This window comes from Primulina huaijiensis, chromosome 10 (assembly GCF_012295235.1).
Source record: "Primulina huaijiensis isolate GDHJ02 chromosome 10, ASM1229523v2, whole genome shotgun sequence".
Classification (NCBI taxonomy): Eukaryota; Viridiplantae; Streptophyta; class Magnoliopsida; order Lamiales; family Gesneriaceae; genus Primulina; species Primulina huaijiensis.
Window position 1 is genome coordinate 15,342,955 of NC_133315.1, and position 17,150 is coordinate 15,360,104.

The following is a 17,150-nucleotide window of genomic DNA, read 5'->3' on the forward strand; positions in this document are numbered from 1 at the left end:
AATGCACAAAATAATTAAACACATAATTTAGAATAAAATCTTAGATTGCATGAACTTTAAATAAATCATGAATTAAACACAAATTCATGGAATAAACATGCATTTAAAAGCTTTAAAACAGTTTAATAAAATACCAAAGAATTTAATAACTTGCATGCATGTGCTTCACGTGGACCTTCAAATTTTCGGGCCGTTACAGTGTGTGTGAAGTCATTGTGAGAAGATGAGTTGCAGAAGGCTGAAGAAGGGGGTGTATTGGCTTTATGCCAGTTGGAAAGAGTTTTTCCACCATCTTTTTCACAGTAATGGTGCGTTTGGTGGTGAATTTGGAATACGAGACAAGAGTAGCTGGGCCTGTACATTATCGGTGGATGTATCTGATAGAAAGATATCTTGGAAAACTTAAAGATTTTGTTAGAAACAAAGCCCAACCATAGGCCAACATCGCATAGGCATTTGGCAGATGAATGTGTTGTGTTTTGATCTCGTTATTTGAAGATAACAACTTGTGAAATCATGGAACACGACACAAAGAGACACCAAATGTTGAGTTTCCATCATTAGCAATGTTTCCACAAGTAGAAAGACCTACAAAAAGACGTCAAGTAGTTACTTTGGACAACAAAAATCTTACTCAAACTCTTAAATACATCATTTCCAACTGTTCAGAATTGCAGCCATATTGTGAGTAAGTATAATTTTTTAAATGTTTTTTTAATTGTTTTCTTAGTATTGGAAGTTTCTAACTATTATTTTCAAAATTGAACAGAGAATTTAAAAACAAACTGAAGAGACGATATAGATATGGTCTTCCAACTAATTCCCAGTTGGACAATATGGTATGAATGCAATTTGCGGAATGGTTTGCAAGACGAGTGAGTAGTATGCTTAAAAAATTATATGTTTATTACAATTTCATCAGAAAATGGGTTGGTTATGTTTTTAGATATTTATACCTCATTATGTATATTATGTATCTGACAGTTTGATCGAATGAATGAAGAAATTGTTGACTTGGATCTAAGAGCGCTTTCACGAGGTCCAAATTCTATAGCCTTTAGTTATCAAGGATTCAATATAAATGGTTTTGCATTTCGCACAATGGAATCTGAACGGAACAAAAAAGTTCAGAATAGTGGGATCATGGTGCAATCGATTCATGATAACGATAATCATGAGTAAACCTTAGATTAAATGATGCAATCTTATTTGATTACGACAGTCGTGGAAGAATTGTTATTTTTCGATGTGATTGTGTTAACACTACTTCTAGAACAAAAATTGATTCTTCGGGATTTATTATGGTTAACTTATCACGCTTGATACAAACAGGAGAACGAGAAGAACATGAACCTTTTTTCTAGCTTCACAAGCTCAAATGGTTTATTATGTACGTGATCTAAAAGAAGAGGACTGGTATTGTGTTATTCGTCACACCCCAAAAGATACATACAAATATGGGCGATGAAGATGATATTGATAGAATTCATTTTGTTGATATCAATTTTTCTAGTATACAATCAATGTTAAGTGATATAAATGGAGAAGATGTTGAATTAACTAAATCTATTGCTGGCGGCTAGGACTTTTTTCAGATTTAGTGGATTTGGCCCTATCTCGAGTTTATCGAGATATCATTCCTCTCTCAAATGTTCCATATTTACGAGACATAACATGTTTAGGACTACCTTTAGTTGACGGGCTAGGTTACATGAGCTCCAACACATGGGCTCGGCTATATGCGCTCTGCTCTTTCACTCAGCTAGATGGGCTCAGCTTCACGTGCTCGGCTCTTTCTTATAAATGGGTCATGTGAGACAAGAGTCAATATTTTTAGGAGGCATCATAATGAATATAATTTTATTTTTCATAGAGAAAATAATTAATATATTTCTTAAATTCCAAAATTGCGTATGTAGGGGGAAAAAAAAAGAGTTTTCGGAATATATATTGTTAAAAGCTTAATAGTTTTAGATCTTAGTATCAACTTGGACGTAAGTCATCATTCAAAAAACCGGAGAAGTAGAATTAAATTGTTAATTAGTCAATGAGAAATCAAGACACATAAAACTACTTTTAATAAAATAAAAAAAAATAGAGGATATTTACTACAACGCACACGACCCGCATCTCTTAAATGGAGTCTCTATGAATGTCTTTATATATAAGATCATGTCATCTTCGACATATTTCTCTCAATTTGAGCAACCAAATTTTTCCTCTAATGTTCAAAATCTTTCCAAACAAAATTTACTTTGTTCTAGCTCATACTACATCTGTAAATGAGTGGAGCTATAATGATTTTGTCTTTTAATCATTTCCAGCATGAGCTGATTCCAGGTATCGATCGGGCCTGGCAAACACCAATGGATACAATCACTGTAACCCTTCATCCATACATTCCCCCAGTGCTGACCAGGGTGCCCGTCCGGCCTCATTAGCATAATCTCCGTAACATCCAGTACTTTGAAAACATGATTCCCACTTCCCTTCCCTCCAATTCTTGCAGTTTCGACTTCCTCCATTTGAATTTTCCTGTAATCCAAATCAGGCCCGTTGTTGATGAACTCCTCCTTCCCCACAGGCCCTGTTTTGTTGCAAACCCCACCAGTATTCCACTCACCATTCTCGAACTGTGAAGGAGAATACGTCCTCAATATACTAAAAATGTTCCGGCAGTTCATGCAGTCGTTGAGTTCCTTAAACGCGGCCCGAAATGCCCTTCTAATGGCAAAATACGGCCCGAGGACCGTTACGTTTGGTGCCTGGCAGTAAACACAGCCAATGAGATTGCCATGCTCGTACAAATAATTCTGCCTGAAAAACCAGTGGGCGCCTGAGAAAATGGCATAATCGATTCCCGGTAGTTTTTCCGACCAGTTGCTGTCTGTTCTATCCAGATGCAAATCAAAACTGCCTGTGGCGGAGCCATTGATCACTCTCTCCGTGGCGGTGATGAGGAACTGAGACCAGAGCACCATTAGAGTAAAGTTATGTTTCTTGAATTCCCATGTTGTGAATCTGTCTTCTGCGTCTTTATATATCTCTTTTGGAATCTCTGCCTGCAAGATTTTGTGATACAGCCAGCCCAATGATATAGATATTTCAAATTCGAGTTAGAATCGAATATATATATTTGGAAATATTTGAAGTTGAATTTGGAGCAACATGATAGATGAAATCCGGACATATAATGCCACCTTTCTTTTCAACAGATAATGCCACATTTTTCCGTTGGACCCGATTCCAGATTTCAAATATATTAATAAGCCGACTAACATGTGGAAAGCAACCACAAAAAGCATTTTTTTCTCGCTCTCGTTAGACAAAATCAGCCGCCATCCTCTATGCATGTTTGTACATTTCAAGTATCAGACCTATTTAACAGCTCATTTCTTGCATTTAACTTTCAACCAAAATGGGATTCATTCGACAATTAAGTGGGATATTACCTTACACGTCGTGGCAGATAGTTGATGTTAGAGTAGATATTTAGCTAACCAATTTATGACTTGAGTTTTAATTGATTTGTATGTAAAAACAATATTTATTTTAATAATATTTTGCTATTTTATTCAATTATGATATTTACTTTATATGTATATCTTATAAGCTGCATAGATAAAGTACTCCTTGAATATAATATAGGTGTCATAAAGTTTGCTTCTCAATTTAAGATCATGAAACTCATTAGGAAGCTTACCGTTTATTCTAAACAAGTTCGTAGTCGATTCAACTTCCTAAAATAAGGATAAATGTCGCTTGAGCTTGAGACTAGCATATGTGATGTAAATGTCATGTTTTATTACTAAGGACATAGAGATGTTCATTAATATAGATGTGAGATCATTTGATGATTCAATAAACAGCGCTCCCTCAAACTGTCTAAGTGGTTATCACTTATCGAATGGAATAGTCCGCGATTATGGTTGTACACTATTAATCCTTTGCTCGGAACAATGCGGAGGTTTTACATACTAACATGCACTTTGATCCGTTTATCGTCTCCACTGAAGGTCATCGGGTGGTGAGATTGGGTATAATTTCGAAATACGTAGTAGCCAATATATTGTAGTTGGGGATTCACCGCTCGCTTATAGATGAAAATATCTTATGTGATCTGATGAGTTAATAGTGCAAAGAATCTCTTGTTAAAGTAAGAAATGTGAATTTTGGAAAGGTGTTTCCTCAGTTGCACATATCATGTCACTGTTATTACTCAAAGATATATCACATCTTTATTGAATTCATTTGCATTTTTCGATATCCCAATGACTACAGATTTGATCGAGATATATGAGTTGAAGGGATCGTACTGTACGGTAACCATAACTTAAGATTCTTGCAGGAACTATCATTGATACTTAAGGGATCATGGGATGGAGCTAATAGACGCTCCTACCATGATCTGATGGATGCAATCAAACTTGAGTTCTGATATTCTTGATCAAGGAGTTGATGAAAATAATATGACTAATTAGGGTAAGCCCGAATATGAACAAATGTTGTTATAAATCACATGAAGTTTTGAACACACGGCTAGTGTATTCATGAACTATTGAGGGTCACACAAATATTTTGATTTGGTGTTTCCGTTGAGATAGTCAAGTTCAAGGAGTTGAATTTTGTTACTATATTTTGATGAAGATCAAACAGATTACTTGTAAAGGAGTTTATAAGTTGATTCCATAAAATGAAAATTGTGGAAGTTAGCTTAATAGCTAATTAAGTGAAAAGAGCAAAAATATTTATTCTAGTGAAATAGTTCACAAAACTGACATCTGTCAAAAATGGATTAGTGAAAAATTGTCATTTTAAATTTTCAAATTTCATTATGAAAAATATTTGTACCCTCGATACATCAGTGATGTCTAATATTCGACTGGATTATAATGAGTTCATAGTTATTTTTTCGCAAATATAGAATCTACTAATTAAATAATAACATTAGATGTGTTGATAATAATTTAATTATGCATGATATTTTCAAGAATAAGAAATACATGCATGGGAGATTTTGAATAATGGAATTACAGTATCTTGATTCAAATAAGATCCTTATTTGATCAGGAATTAAAATTTATAAATATTTTATTAAATTTACATGAAATAACATAATTTTTAAATACAAAATTTTGTCTACTCTCTCTGCTAAAAAAAAAAATCGGCAACCCCATATTTTGGAGAACAAAATTTCAGCCATCACCCTTCCATGGTGCCGCCGCTGCAACATCGTCGGATTTAGATCTCTAATGCGATCTATACTAGAAACAAAATTTTTGACCATGGACTTGATTTGATGATCGAAGAAGGAGGAAGATCTGCTTGTAGAGATTTACAAGAAGGGCTATATCCATTTAAAACCCAGAAGAGTTGGATCAGGCGTTGTATATACAAAAATAATCAGATCTAAAAATTCTATGATTGGTTTAAATCATACAACGGCCAATGAATGTTTTGAATGTCAAAACTAAAATTTTAAATTTTCTGTTGGGCCTTGTGCGAAAAACATACTCAAACGCTGGCATCAGAGCCAAGATTTTTTAATAGTATGATTTTTTGATGTTTAAATAGTGTTGAACGAATTGTTTCCAACTGCATAAGAAATCTAAATCTCAGGCACCTAAAGTTTTTCAAGAAAAATATAAAAAATTCCACGCATGTTACCCGGAACAATTCCAGGAAGAACACGTGTGCGTACACGCACGTAGCCGCTGCAGATCTGGGCATCAGAGATTGCCCAGATGTGATTTTAAAAATAAAATAAAAAATTAATACATAGCAGTTTTGCGCGGGGCAGCTGCACGAAATAGGGCTGCCCGTTGGCCGCTACTCAAAAATTTCAGGCAATAGGTAGGGCTGAATTGGGGGATGTCCGGGACTATCTCGAGCATTCCCTGGCCCATGGGCTCGAAAAGTTTGGGCCAATGCAATTTTATGATTTTTAAAATTATGAGTCAAAATTGCACTTGAAAATAATTTTAATAAAATCTTCTGAATTTCTTGTGAAATAAATTAATTAAAATATGATTTTTATTATTTATGGTAAAATGAGTTTAATAAGAAATTTAATTATTAATAAATTGGATAATTAAAAAAATGTTTATTTTATTTTAAATTAAGATAGCTAGTGTTATATTTGTAATATACATGATTTGATAATATTTGATATTGTGATTTTAATATAATATTTGATATTATATGGAAAAAGATGATCGATAGCCATGACCAATTTGCTATGTGTATGTTAAGATATTTTACACGTGTTTTAATTATCTGATAATTATTTTAAAATGTGTCTAATATATGGCTCATTCCCACCACTTAAATTAGTATTACAATATGCCATGAAAATTTAATGTAAATATTAGATTTAGTGAGAGATTAAGATTTAAAGATGGTAAGCCCAGATCCTCAAGAGTTTTGAAGATCTAAGATATGTAAAATAATTGAAAGCTTATGTAATATTGTATTTGCATCCCTGCATTTACTTAGATTTTAGATATGGATCCATATATGGCTCATATGGATCAATTAGCTCTCGGTTATCGATCATATTTTATTATTTATAATGTATGTGAAATATTATAAATAATGAGTATGTGCATTATTATTAATATAATAACAAGAGTTGCATGAATCCAGCAAACATACAAACAAACATGACACGAGATTTTAAAACTAATGATGAGACAAATTTTCAAAATTAAAATATCTCATTTTGGATAAGATTCAAAATTTAAATCAAGCCCATTAAAAGTAAAATTAAAAGAAAGTTTAATATTTTCTTGCCTTCCATCAACAGTGGTTACATTGACAAAAGCTATCAGCTGTAAGCTGACTCATATTATTAGAGAGGCCTGAACGCTAGAAAGATGTCGCTTCCACTGACATACTTGATGTGAACTACGTGGAACTCTCATTACTTCATCTCATATCATTAAGGATCTCATGGTGACTGTCCACTAAGGTTCAACATAAATGGGTCGGGCTCGACACGTTAAGAGTAAGGGAATCATATTATTGGGCCATCATCAAACGTGAGGCAACATACATGAGGGTTGCAAGGGGTTGACTCCACCTTTTGGAAATTATGATTGACTCATATTATCTAGGATAACAATTTATCAATTGGGGCTTGCATACTTGCTAAGCAAATTGAATTTCCCGTTTTCATTAGAGAGTGATGAAAATATCAAAATAATGGGAAATGATTCATAAAAAAAAACAAATGTCCATATTTTATGTCTTACAAAATATTTTAAAATAGTTAGTAATGTTTATTCCGTTTTCATCTTACAAAATATTTTAAAATATTTAGTAATGTTTATTCTGTTTTCATTTCAGTATATTTACGATATTGTCGTCGATCAAAACAAGTTAACTAGGCCAAATTATCTCGACTGGCTAAGAAATTTATAAATTGTTTTAAATTATGAGAAAATGACATATGTGCCCAACAAGGAGCTTCCGAAAGCGGCTACAATGCCCCTGCTGAGGAATTGGCTAAGGACCATGATTTGCAAACTAAGTATTATATGTTGACTTCTATGTCAAATGACTTGTAAAGGAGGTTTGAGGAATCTGTAAATGTTGTTGATATTTACGATCACCTGCAAGAGTTGTACTGAGAACAAACATGTCCACTAAGGCATGCTACTGTCAAAGAACTCAAGTTATAATGTTTGCAAGAAGGGGCCTCTATCCATGAGCTTGGTGTAGGGGTGATTGGTCTCATCGATAAGCTAGTAGGCCTGGACCATGTTATTCCAAATGAATTGTCCACGGACTTTCTACTGTTGTCACTACAGCCGTCGTTTGATGTGTTTGTGGTGAAGTTCAATACTAACAAGCTGGAGGCCACCCTTGAAGAGTTGGTAAACATGCTTACTACCTATGAAGTCACCATCAAAAAAGAAAACATTATTTTCCTAGTGGACTACTCATCTAGGACGTAGAAAGGCCCAAAAAAGAAAGGGAAAAAATGTTCTACTCCTTCCAATGAATAAAAACAAAGTAAGAAGAAAACTCCAAACACTTCTAAAGGGACCACAAAGCCCAATAAAGTATAAGTTCTTTGCATCAACTACAAGAAGCCAGGATATTGGAACTGTAATTGCAAAGAATATCTAGATGACTAAAATTAGAAGATCAAAGAATGGTGAGACCTTCTTGATGATGGACAATGGAGCAAGAGTTGTTGCGAAGACCATAGGATATATTTATTTAGTATTAAATAATAATTTTAAATTATTTTTAAGAGATGTTTTATATGTTCATGACTTAGTTAAAAACATTGTTTCCATTTCTATGTTTGATAAACATGAATTTTCTTGTTTATTTTATAAGTTTGAAATATTTATAAGAATTAATGTTTAATTGGAACAGACGAATTACAAAACTATCTCTATAACTTAAAAATAAAAAATATTCTAACTAACGATGTTCAAGTAAATATGATATCAACAACAAAGAAAAGAAAAAAAAATAGCCTAAATCAACCACACTTGTGGCATGCTAGGTTATGACATATTTCCAAAGAATACTGCACAAGCTAGTAGAAGAGAGCATGTCTGATATGTCACTGATAAATTCTCTTGAAATATATGAGTTATGTCCGAAAAGAAAGATGACCAAAGCCCTTTCCTAGGGAAAGAAGAACATGCACATAGTTTATTGAATTTGATCAATACTAATGCATGAGGCTCACTAAATATTAGCACGAGTTATAGCCAATCCTACTTCATTATCTTTACTGATGAATTATCGAAGTATAAGTATGTGTATTTAATGAAATACAAGTATGAAGCCATTGAAAAGTTCAAAAAATTCAGAGCTGAAGTAGAGAAACTATTAGCAAAGAGTATTAAACACTTCGTTCTAATCGAGGTGAAGAATACTTAAGTACATAATTTCAATACTATCTTAAGGAGAATGAAATTCTCTCATAGTGGACCCCACTTACCGTACTCCAGTTGAATGGTGTGTAAAAATATCGTAATCGGACATTGAAAGACATGATTCAATCTATGATGGGATTTACTGAATTGTTACCATCCTTTTGTGGATTTGTACTTGAGATTGCGGCAATGTTGTTGAACCAAGTTCATACAAAGGCAGTAGATAAAACTCTATATGAGATATTTATTGGAAAGCCTCCCAAATATTATTTCTTAAGAATATAAAGATGTACTGCTTATGTGAAGCAGACACTGGGAGACAAATTTGATAACAGAGCCAATTTGTGATACTTTGTGGGATATCCAAAGAATTTCATTAGATATTATTTATATGATCCCAATGAAACAAATGTGTTCGTTTCAAGAAATCACATTCTTAGGGAATGAATTTCTATTAGATAGAAAAAGCGGAATGATAAAACTCGAAGAGATTCTAGAACCACCCACTTATGACATCGTAGAACCCACACCCCAACATCCAATTGAAAAAACAAAAGCTCCTAAAAGATCCGAAAGAGTATCAAGGCCATCTAACAGGATGAGTCTGCTTCTTGACGAAGGCCAAGATGAGCTCATTCTTGGATGTGACCCAAGAAACTTCAAATAAGCATTTTCTTATGTTGATTCATCTAAATGGCTTAAAGTCATTCAGTCTGAGATGGACTCTATGTTCGAACCAAGTATGACCCTTAGTAAATCCACGTGAGGGAATTGTTCTCATATTTGTTCGAACAGATTTCTCATATTTGTTCGAACAGATTTACAAAAAGAAAACTTGGGGCTGATGATAATGTAATAACCTTCAAAACAAGATTGATAGCAAAAGAATATACTCAAATGCAAGATATTGACTAAGAGGAAACATTTTCTCCAATTCCAATGTTCAAGTTCAGTAGGATATTGCTAGTCATAGCAGCATGGTATGATTATGAAATATGACAAATGAATGTGAAGACAATTTTCTTTAATGATGAAATTAAAGAATGAAAGATTCAAGTATGATTCTTGATTTGATCATGAATTAAAACTTAAAATATTTCATTATATGTTATATGAAATAACATAATTTTTTAGACAAAAAATTCTCTCCTCCCTCGTTACAAGGAAAATCGACCACCCCATATTTTGGAGAACAAAATTTCGGCCACACTTTTCCACCGTGCCGCCTCCCCAATGCCGCTAGAACACTGTCGAATTTCTGAAATTCCAGTTTTCCAATCTTGACATAAACTTGCTTAGATCTCTAGTGCGATTATACGAGGAACAAAGTTTCTGATCGTGAACTTGATTTGACGACCGAAGAAGGAGGAAGATTTGTTTGTAAGGATTTACAAGAAGAACTATACCACTTAAAATCCGAAATAATTGGAGCTGGCGTTGTATACGCAAAATAAATCAAATCTAAATGCATTATATATAGTTTAAATCATACGACATCCAAGAAATATTTTAAACGTGAAAACTAAAATTTTTAAAATTTTATATGCTTTAGACGCTAGAAAACGAAAAATCTAACTATTCAATATTTTACAAGAGCCAAATATTTATTCTGACGTTGGCCCACGCATTGTTCCACATGAAATGACATATTTATCGTTGGCCAGCTGTGGAATATTGGATCTACGGGGTTGGCCGGAGTCTCCATGTTTGAACATCAAATTTTGAAGAAAAAAGTTAAATTTGAAGTACTAACCATAGACAAGAGACAAAGTAGTGATTCCATTTGATTCCGGGCAAGTGAGTCTCCAATAAAAGCCATTGTCTTCCCTTGGAGGATAGTAAGAAAAATTTGGGGGTCGAAACGGTGTACTTCACACTGGTACGGTTTCCATTTCCAGTGCAGAAAATCTCTGTCCTTCCTTCCATGCATGAAACAGTTTCTTTGAAATGGGATTGTTTTGCAGCTGTGATTTGTGTACAAAGAACCTCTCCGGTGCCGGACCCATGTCCCTTTGAACAAGTCGCAGCTCTCTCTATCCGTAAACGGATTCATCAATGTTTTTGTCAAAGGATTTATTGTTTTGTGTTGAAACAAAGTGCGAGTTTGGTTGTGTTCTTGAATCACATAGGCTTTGTATGTGATGTTCAAGGGGTAAAAAAGGAGGCAAAGAGTGAAGAGGGTGGTGAAAAATGTCGAATAAACTAAGCAAGAAACTGCTGTATTTGTTGAGCCCAAAAATCTCTCTTTCTTGAAGATCATAGATTTATGGTCTTTACAACATGAAGTTGGTTTCATTCTTTTGGTATTCTGTGTCGTCTATTTGGGAGGCGGGCCAAGTGCGAATGGAACGATGAATATAAGATTAGTGTTCATCCTGTCTATACGCATAATTGTTTCCTATTGCGTAAATAGTTTTAAGCTGGGATCCTCCATCAAAGGTGATCAATTTTCGTTGGGGGAATAGATTAATAATAATTATTGTTATTATTATAATGATAAGTATTGTTTATCTACGAGGCAATTATTCTTTATGTAACAATATTATATATTGAAATATTGATTTGACATCAATAAAATTATAGATATGTTTGATTTCACGTAAAATTTTTAACAAAACTTGAGTACAAAAATAAAAAAATAAAAAAATAAAAAAAAGGAAGGTAATGCAACAAATTTAATCTTTGATTATTAAAACACTAAAATTGAAAACACGTGATATAGATTTCTTATTTGGATCACTCATATTTAGTCAAAATTAATAATTTTTTACGTCAAAATTATTATTTATTATTATAAATATAGACACGATCGACTCATTTCAAGAATTAAATTGAAAATAGACAAAATGATTGGATCAAGTATGATTTTTTTTCTTTTTTTTTTTAATATCATAGATGGTAAATAAAAAGAATACAAAATACACTGGGCATACCAGGGATCACATAATCAGTGTTCAAAAACAATAATCGAAGAAAATGGTTATATCAAAAAATAGATACGTTCCAAAAATGAAATCCAAATAGTGGAAGACAAAAAATGAACATCATCCAATAACCAGCGTTCGATGAACATGAATCAAAATATTCCGAAAAATAACTTCCACATATTTATGTAAATGTGGTGGTTCAACTTTTAAGCTGCATGCCAGCTCATGATTAGGAAATTCTTTTGAATATTTACTTATCTTAACGTTTATTTAAAGAATCTTACTATTACTTTACAATTAATTATGGGGGCTTTGTGCTAGTCACGTTGAAAAGCTAATGGGTTTTGGTGGCCTTTGCCCCACATTCACTACGGTGCTTCAACCACTAAAGTCCCTGTCCCTCGTCATACTACTATGATTTTATTTCAGATTTTACCGGAGAAATTTGAACTCGAGTCATTTTCATTTTTCACATTATGATTTTTGGAGTAAGATGTTACTACGCTTTTATATTTAGCTTGTGGCTTACGACTAAAATTTTTGTATTCTAGATAAATTGAGTGTCAAATCTATTTATGCACACCTATAACGGACACACTAATTTAAACTCGTACGAAGCATTTGTCCCTTGACTCCTCCGCCTTCGGAATCTTAGTAAAGTGGTCTCATGAAGAGTGATTTCCATGGGTAGTGTTAGGCATGCTTCACGGACCGGTTTGGATCGGAACCAGTCCGCTAAACCTAGAACTGAGTCCAGTATTTGTGAATCGAACCTGAAACCTATTTAATTGTCTTGTTAATGGATTGAACCCGGATCCGGTACCGGCCCAGAATCCAAATTTTTAAAAACAATAAAAATAAATAAATAAATGCCTTTGGGCCAACTACTATTTGTAATTTGGCTCCCAATTTTAGGGGCCAAATTGCATTTTTCTATCCCACAAATTAACTATAAATAAAAGATCATTTTTTTATATTTTCTTTCAACTCTACATTTCTCCACAATCAATTTCTCTCTCTGCTATTATTTCTCAAAATATATTCAATACTTGTGCTGTAATTTTATCTACATTCAATATTCTATTTATTATTATTTACTTACTATTTCACAATTTAATCAAATAAATAATTTGAATTTCAATTACGTCATCTTCAAACCGTGGTGGTGGTGGAGGTGAATATATTTTCAACTTTGGTGAACATTTTGGCTACATCCTCGACTTTGATGAAGTCGAACCTGGCCATGAGGAGGAAGAAGCCATGGAACTCTCCAACAAGATGTAGGGATGTCATCGTCTACCCGAGCAAGCAACACAATGGCAACGAGCACGACGACAACCCAAGCAAAGTGAAACAAAGTTTGTGATCACTTTGATATTGAACAACAAAATACAAACAACTATGTCTTCACCCTGAACACTCCAATCATTCGGTACGAAACTAACGCAACAATAAATTAATCCTTCAAGTGGTAAAGCTTTCACAATTACAATAAAAATTTCTTGAAAATCATCGTAAAATTTACTACCAAATATTGTCAAACTTTTATAATAGTTGAACAAGAAGGTTTTGTTGAATTTAATAGTACTATTTGGTGTGCTGTCGTTGAGCCACCAAACTTAAATTTCTACTCTCTAAGTAAAATGAGTGTAATGGTGAGTAGGGTCGAATCCACAGGGAACGGAAGATGATTTCTTTCGAGAAAAAATAAATAACAAGGGGGTTTTGTTGGATAAGAATAAAATAAAATATTAAAACTAAAATTAGAAAGCAATAAAAATAATAAACCTAAACAAGAATTAAATTACCAAACTCTGATTCAAGAGAATTTTCACTATTCAATTGTGTCACTGTTCATCGACTAACATATTATTTATTCATGTATTTACAAGTAATTAACCTTAGAATTATAGGGATAGCCGCTAAAATCTTTATGTTTTCCTAATTTAATTTACTAAACATAGCATCCAGTCAAAACTTATCAATAACTAACTGGGCACGATAGCGTTCCATATTAATTAAAAATAGCATTTCCGTTTTGTGAAAACAGTTAATCCTAAAATCTAACAACCGAGATAGCTGCAATTGATAGATCGAGTTTCGTTGATTTATTTAGATTAATTATGTTATGATAGCACAACACACCTAATCTATCGCTACTCATGTACTAATCGTTCATGACAATTACGGATCACTGAATTCATGGATAACAGTAAAAAATTATATATCGAATTAAATTGTCAGATTAACCAACATACAACTTTCATATAAATAAATCATAAATCAACAAATACTCGAACAAAACACGAATATTAAATTAAAGTGCAAAAAGCTTCATAGTGATAAAATTGAAATAGTACAAATATCCCTTGAATCAAAAATAAAACTTAGCCTAAAGGTGTGGAGAGAGTTGGAGAGAAAATCCTTGAGCCACTTTTTTCTTGTGCTTCACGTGAGAGATGATGGTTGGAGAATGATGTTTTCTTTTCTTTGTTGATTCTGCTGCTGCTCTCCTTTCCACGTGAATAGTTGGCTATTTATTTTTGAAGATTTTTTTTTTGTTTCAAAAATCTTATCTTGCCATTCTAAAATCTAAAAGATATTAGAAAATATCTACTGAGAATATAGAGTTTTTTTATGAAAAAAAACTCTATCTTGTATTTATTTCTTGATATAAAAATTCTTGGATCTCATTAGGCAGCCAAAGAGTAGTCAAAAGGCGTGATCACGCCTTGTCCCAAAAAGATATTAGAAAATATCTACTAAGAATATAGAGTTTTTTAGGGAAAAAACTCTATTTTGTATTTATTTCTTGATATAAAAATTCTTGGATCTCATTAGGCAGCAGAAGAGTAGTCATAAGATGTGATCACGCCTTGTCCAAAAATCACTTCTGAATTTTTCTGCTTCAAGTCTTCAACTAATATCACATCGACAACTTTAATTGTGATATAAAATCACTCTTTTTAGCTCAAATTTATCGCAAGAGCAGAAAACTTCCTCCTTCAATAAAATTACACAAAAATGTGTCAATTAAGCACGATGGACGTAGTAACAATGAGAGATATGACAACAAAAATGCAAACTAATATGAGTCTATCACTATTCAACCTAATTTTCACATTATTTCTAGGTGCACAATTAAAAAATATTGTTTTGATATATATAAATAATATAAAAAAACACTAAAACAACATATTTCAAATATTTTTTGTAGAGTTAATTTGACAACTGATATTTGGACTAATTTGAATTATAAATCTTATCTTGTTATTACATGTCATTGGATTGATGAAACTTGGATATGCTAAAAAAGAATTTTAATGCTAGATCATTTAGAATCGTCACACAATACATACACTATAGCAAGATATGTTTTAAATATTGTTAAGATTTATGGCGTATAAAATAAAATAATGTTGATCACATTAAATAGTACGAGTGCCAATACTCTTCCGATTAAAAATTTTAAAGATTCACTAAAATCGATTTTATATATTAATTTGCTTCATGTTAGATGTGTATTGTAACGTCCCGAAAATCTGAAGGTCCACGTGAACCACATGCATGCAAGTTATTAAATTTCTTTGGTATTTTATTTAAATTGTTTTAAAGCATTAAATGCATATTTATTTCATTAACTGGTGTTTAATTATTTTATGCATTTTATGCATAATTCATGCATGATATAATTTAATTCATCAAATTTTAAAAGTTCATGCATTACATTTCGCTCGAACAAGGAACGGAGACCGGAGAATTTTCAGGAAAATTATTTTATTACGCGATTTATTTTTATAAATTAAGTTAAAGAGTTTTTAAGGGTATTTTTCAAAAATAGGATTTTATTGGGTAGTTTTACCCCTGGGATTTTATTTTTAACGGTACGCAAATTTTATCGAATAGGAGGACGTGTTGAGGTTTCGGCTAATATTTTTAAAATCTTTCCAACACGAAATATTTTTCGGAAGTGTGTTTGGATTTATTGGGCCTACTTTTAAGATTATTGGGCTTAAAACTCTTTTAAAATTTTTAAATGCAATGTTGTGGCCATCAACTAATTATTATCAACATAATTGCTACTTAATTACTCCCTAAGCGTTTATATTCACCTAATCCCTCTCCTCTCAACCGCACACCCCCCTCCAATCAATCACCCTCTTCGTGAGTGCAACAACAAGGTTGTTTCGGTTGTGTCTTTTTCTTCCAGCTCAAGCGCTTCTCCACGTCTCAGGTTTTCCTTCGAGCATTCGTGCGCCAAAAACCCACCAGGCACACCACGTACTTTTATTGCTGCATCATACACGATATATACATGTTGTATTATGTTTATTTGTTTGTGGAATTCTCGATCCAAGGAATATCATGGAGATCCCTCAGTTTTTGTTCAAATACATGCATCTCTTGTTCACTGCTCACGTTTTCTCTGAAATATTGCAAGGGGACTGCTGTACTGGGCGATGAGGGGCTGTTAGCACCGAAAAAGAAACAGATTATAAGCTGGAAATGAAACCTGGTAGCGTTAGGCAAGGTTCGGCCGAGTTCTTGTAGTTTTAGGCTCGTTCTTGGTAGATCGAGGGACATAGGGAGGAGCTGGCGGTGCCAGGGTGAGTCCAGGCGATGGATCTACTCATGATGGGTCCGAACCATGTCATGGTAGAGCCCTAGCACTGCTGGACTGAACCCTTGAGTGACACAATGGAACCGAACGCAAGGGGATGCGGTGGAGTCACTTTTGGTGTCTAGCAGGTGGGCTGTTAGTGAAGGCTGCATGGGGCTGGGTTCTTGGTGTTGGTAGGCTCCTTGGGGTCTGGTCTAGGTCCACAATAGGCTGGTTAGGGGCTGGAGCCATCGGATTGGGTGTAAGGGTGGTGATTGTGTGCTAGTGTTTCGGTTGGAGGTTCCAGCAGCTGTCCAAGGGCATTCGAATGTTTTAAAAAGCTGGGTTTTGGGTTATTTAGAGCATTTTTAAGTGTTTTTATGTCATGGCTTAAGTTTGGTAAAATTTTATTAAATTTTGGGTCGATCCGGGTTAAAACCGGGACCCCGGTCCAAGTTTAAGTTTGATATTGGGATCAGGTTTACGTCTAGGAATACTTTTAAATATGTTTTGGGACATATTAAGGAGTTTGGTAAGCTTCGGGTCAATTTTAGAGGTCCAGGGGTAAAACGATAATTTTTGGGTTTCCAAGGGCAAAATGGTCATTTTGCACCCGGGGTGAGAATTTTGTCCTGGCAGCGCCCTGAGCACAAATATATGATATTTTAAATGTTCATACATCATTTTCACGATTTTTACGCAATTATGATAAATACGTTGCAT

At 33.6% G+C, this 17,150-nt stretch overlaps 1 protein-coding gene and 1 long non-coding RNA gene across 2 annotated transcripts; one reads left to right on the forward strand and one right to left on the reverse strand.

The window, feature by feature from the left end:
* Positions 1-264: 264 nt before the first annotated feature.
* On the forward strand, positions 265-1,338 carry LOC140986950 (uncharacterized). Its single transcript, XR_012177008.1, has 3 exons — positions 265-688; positions 770-875; positions 985-1,338. It is a non-coding gene; the product is annotated as an uncharacterized lncRNA (long non-coding RNA).
* Positions 1,339-2,089: 751 nt separating this feature from the next.
* Positions 2,090-11,276, reverse strand: LOC140986671 (xyloglucan O-acetyltransferase 3-like). Its single transcript, XM_073454984.1, has 2 exons — positions 10,654-11,276; positions 2,090-3,062 (listed from the first exon to the last, which is right to left on the reverse strand). The coding sequence occupies exons 1-2, from the start codon at positions 11,194-11,196 to the stop codon at positions 2,271-2,273; spliced, it is 1,335 nt and encodes a 444-aa protein (XP_073311085.1). The 5' UTR covers positions 11,197-11,276; the 3' UTR covers positions 2,090-2,270.
* Positions 11,277-17,150: the final 5,874 nt, after the last annotated feature.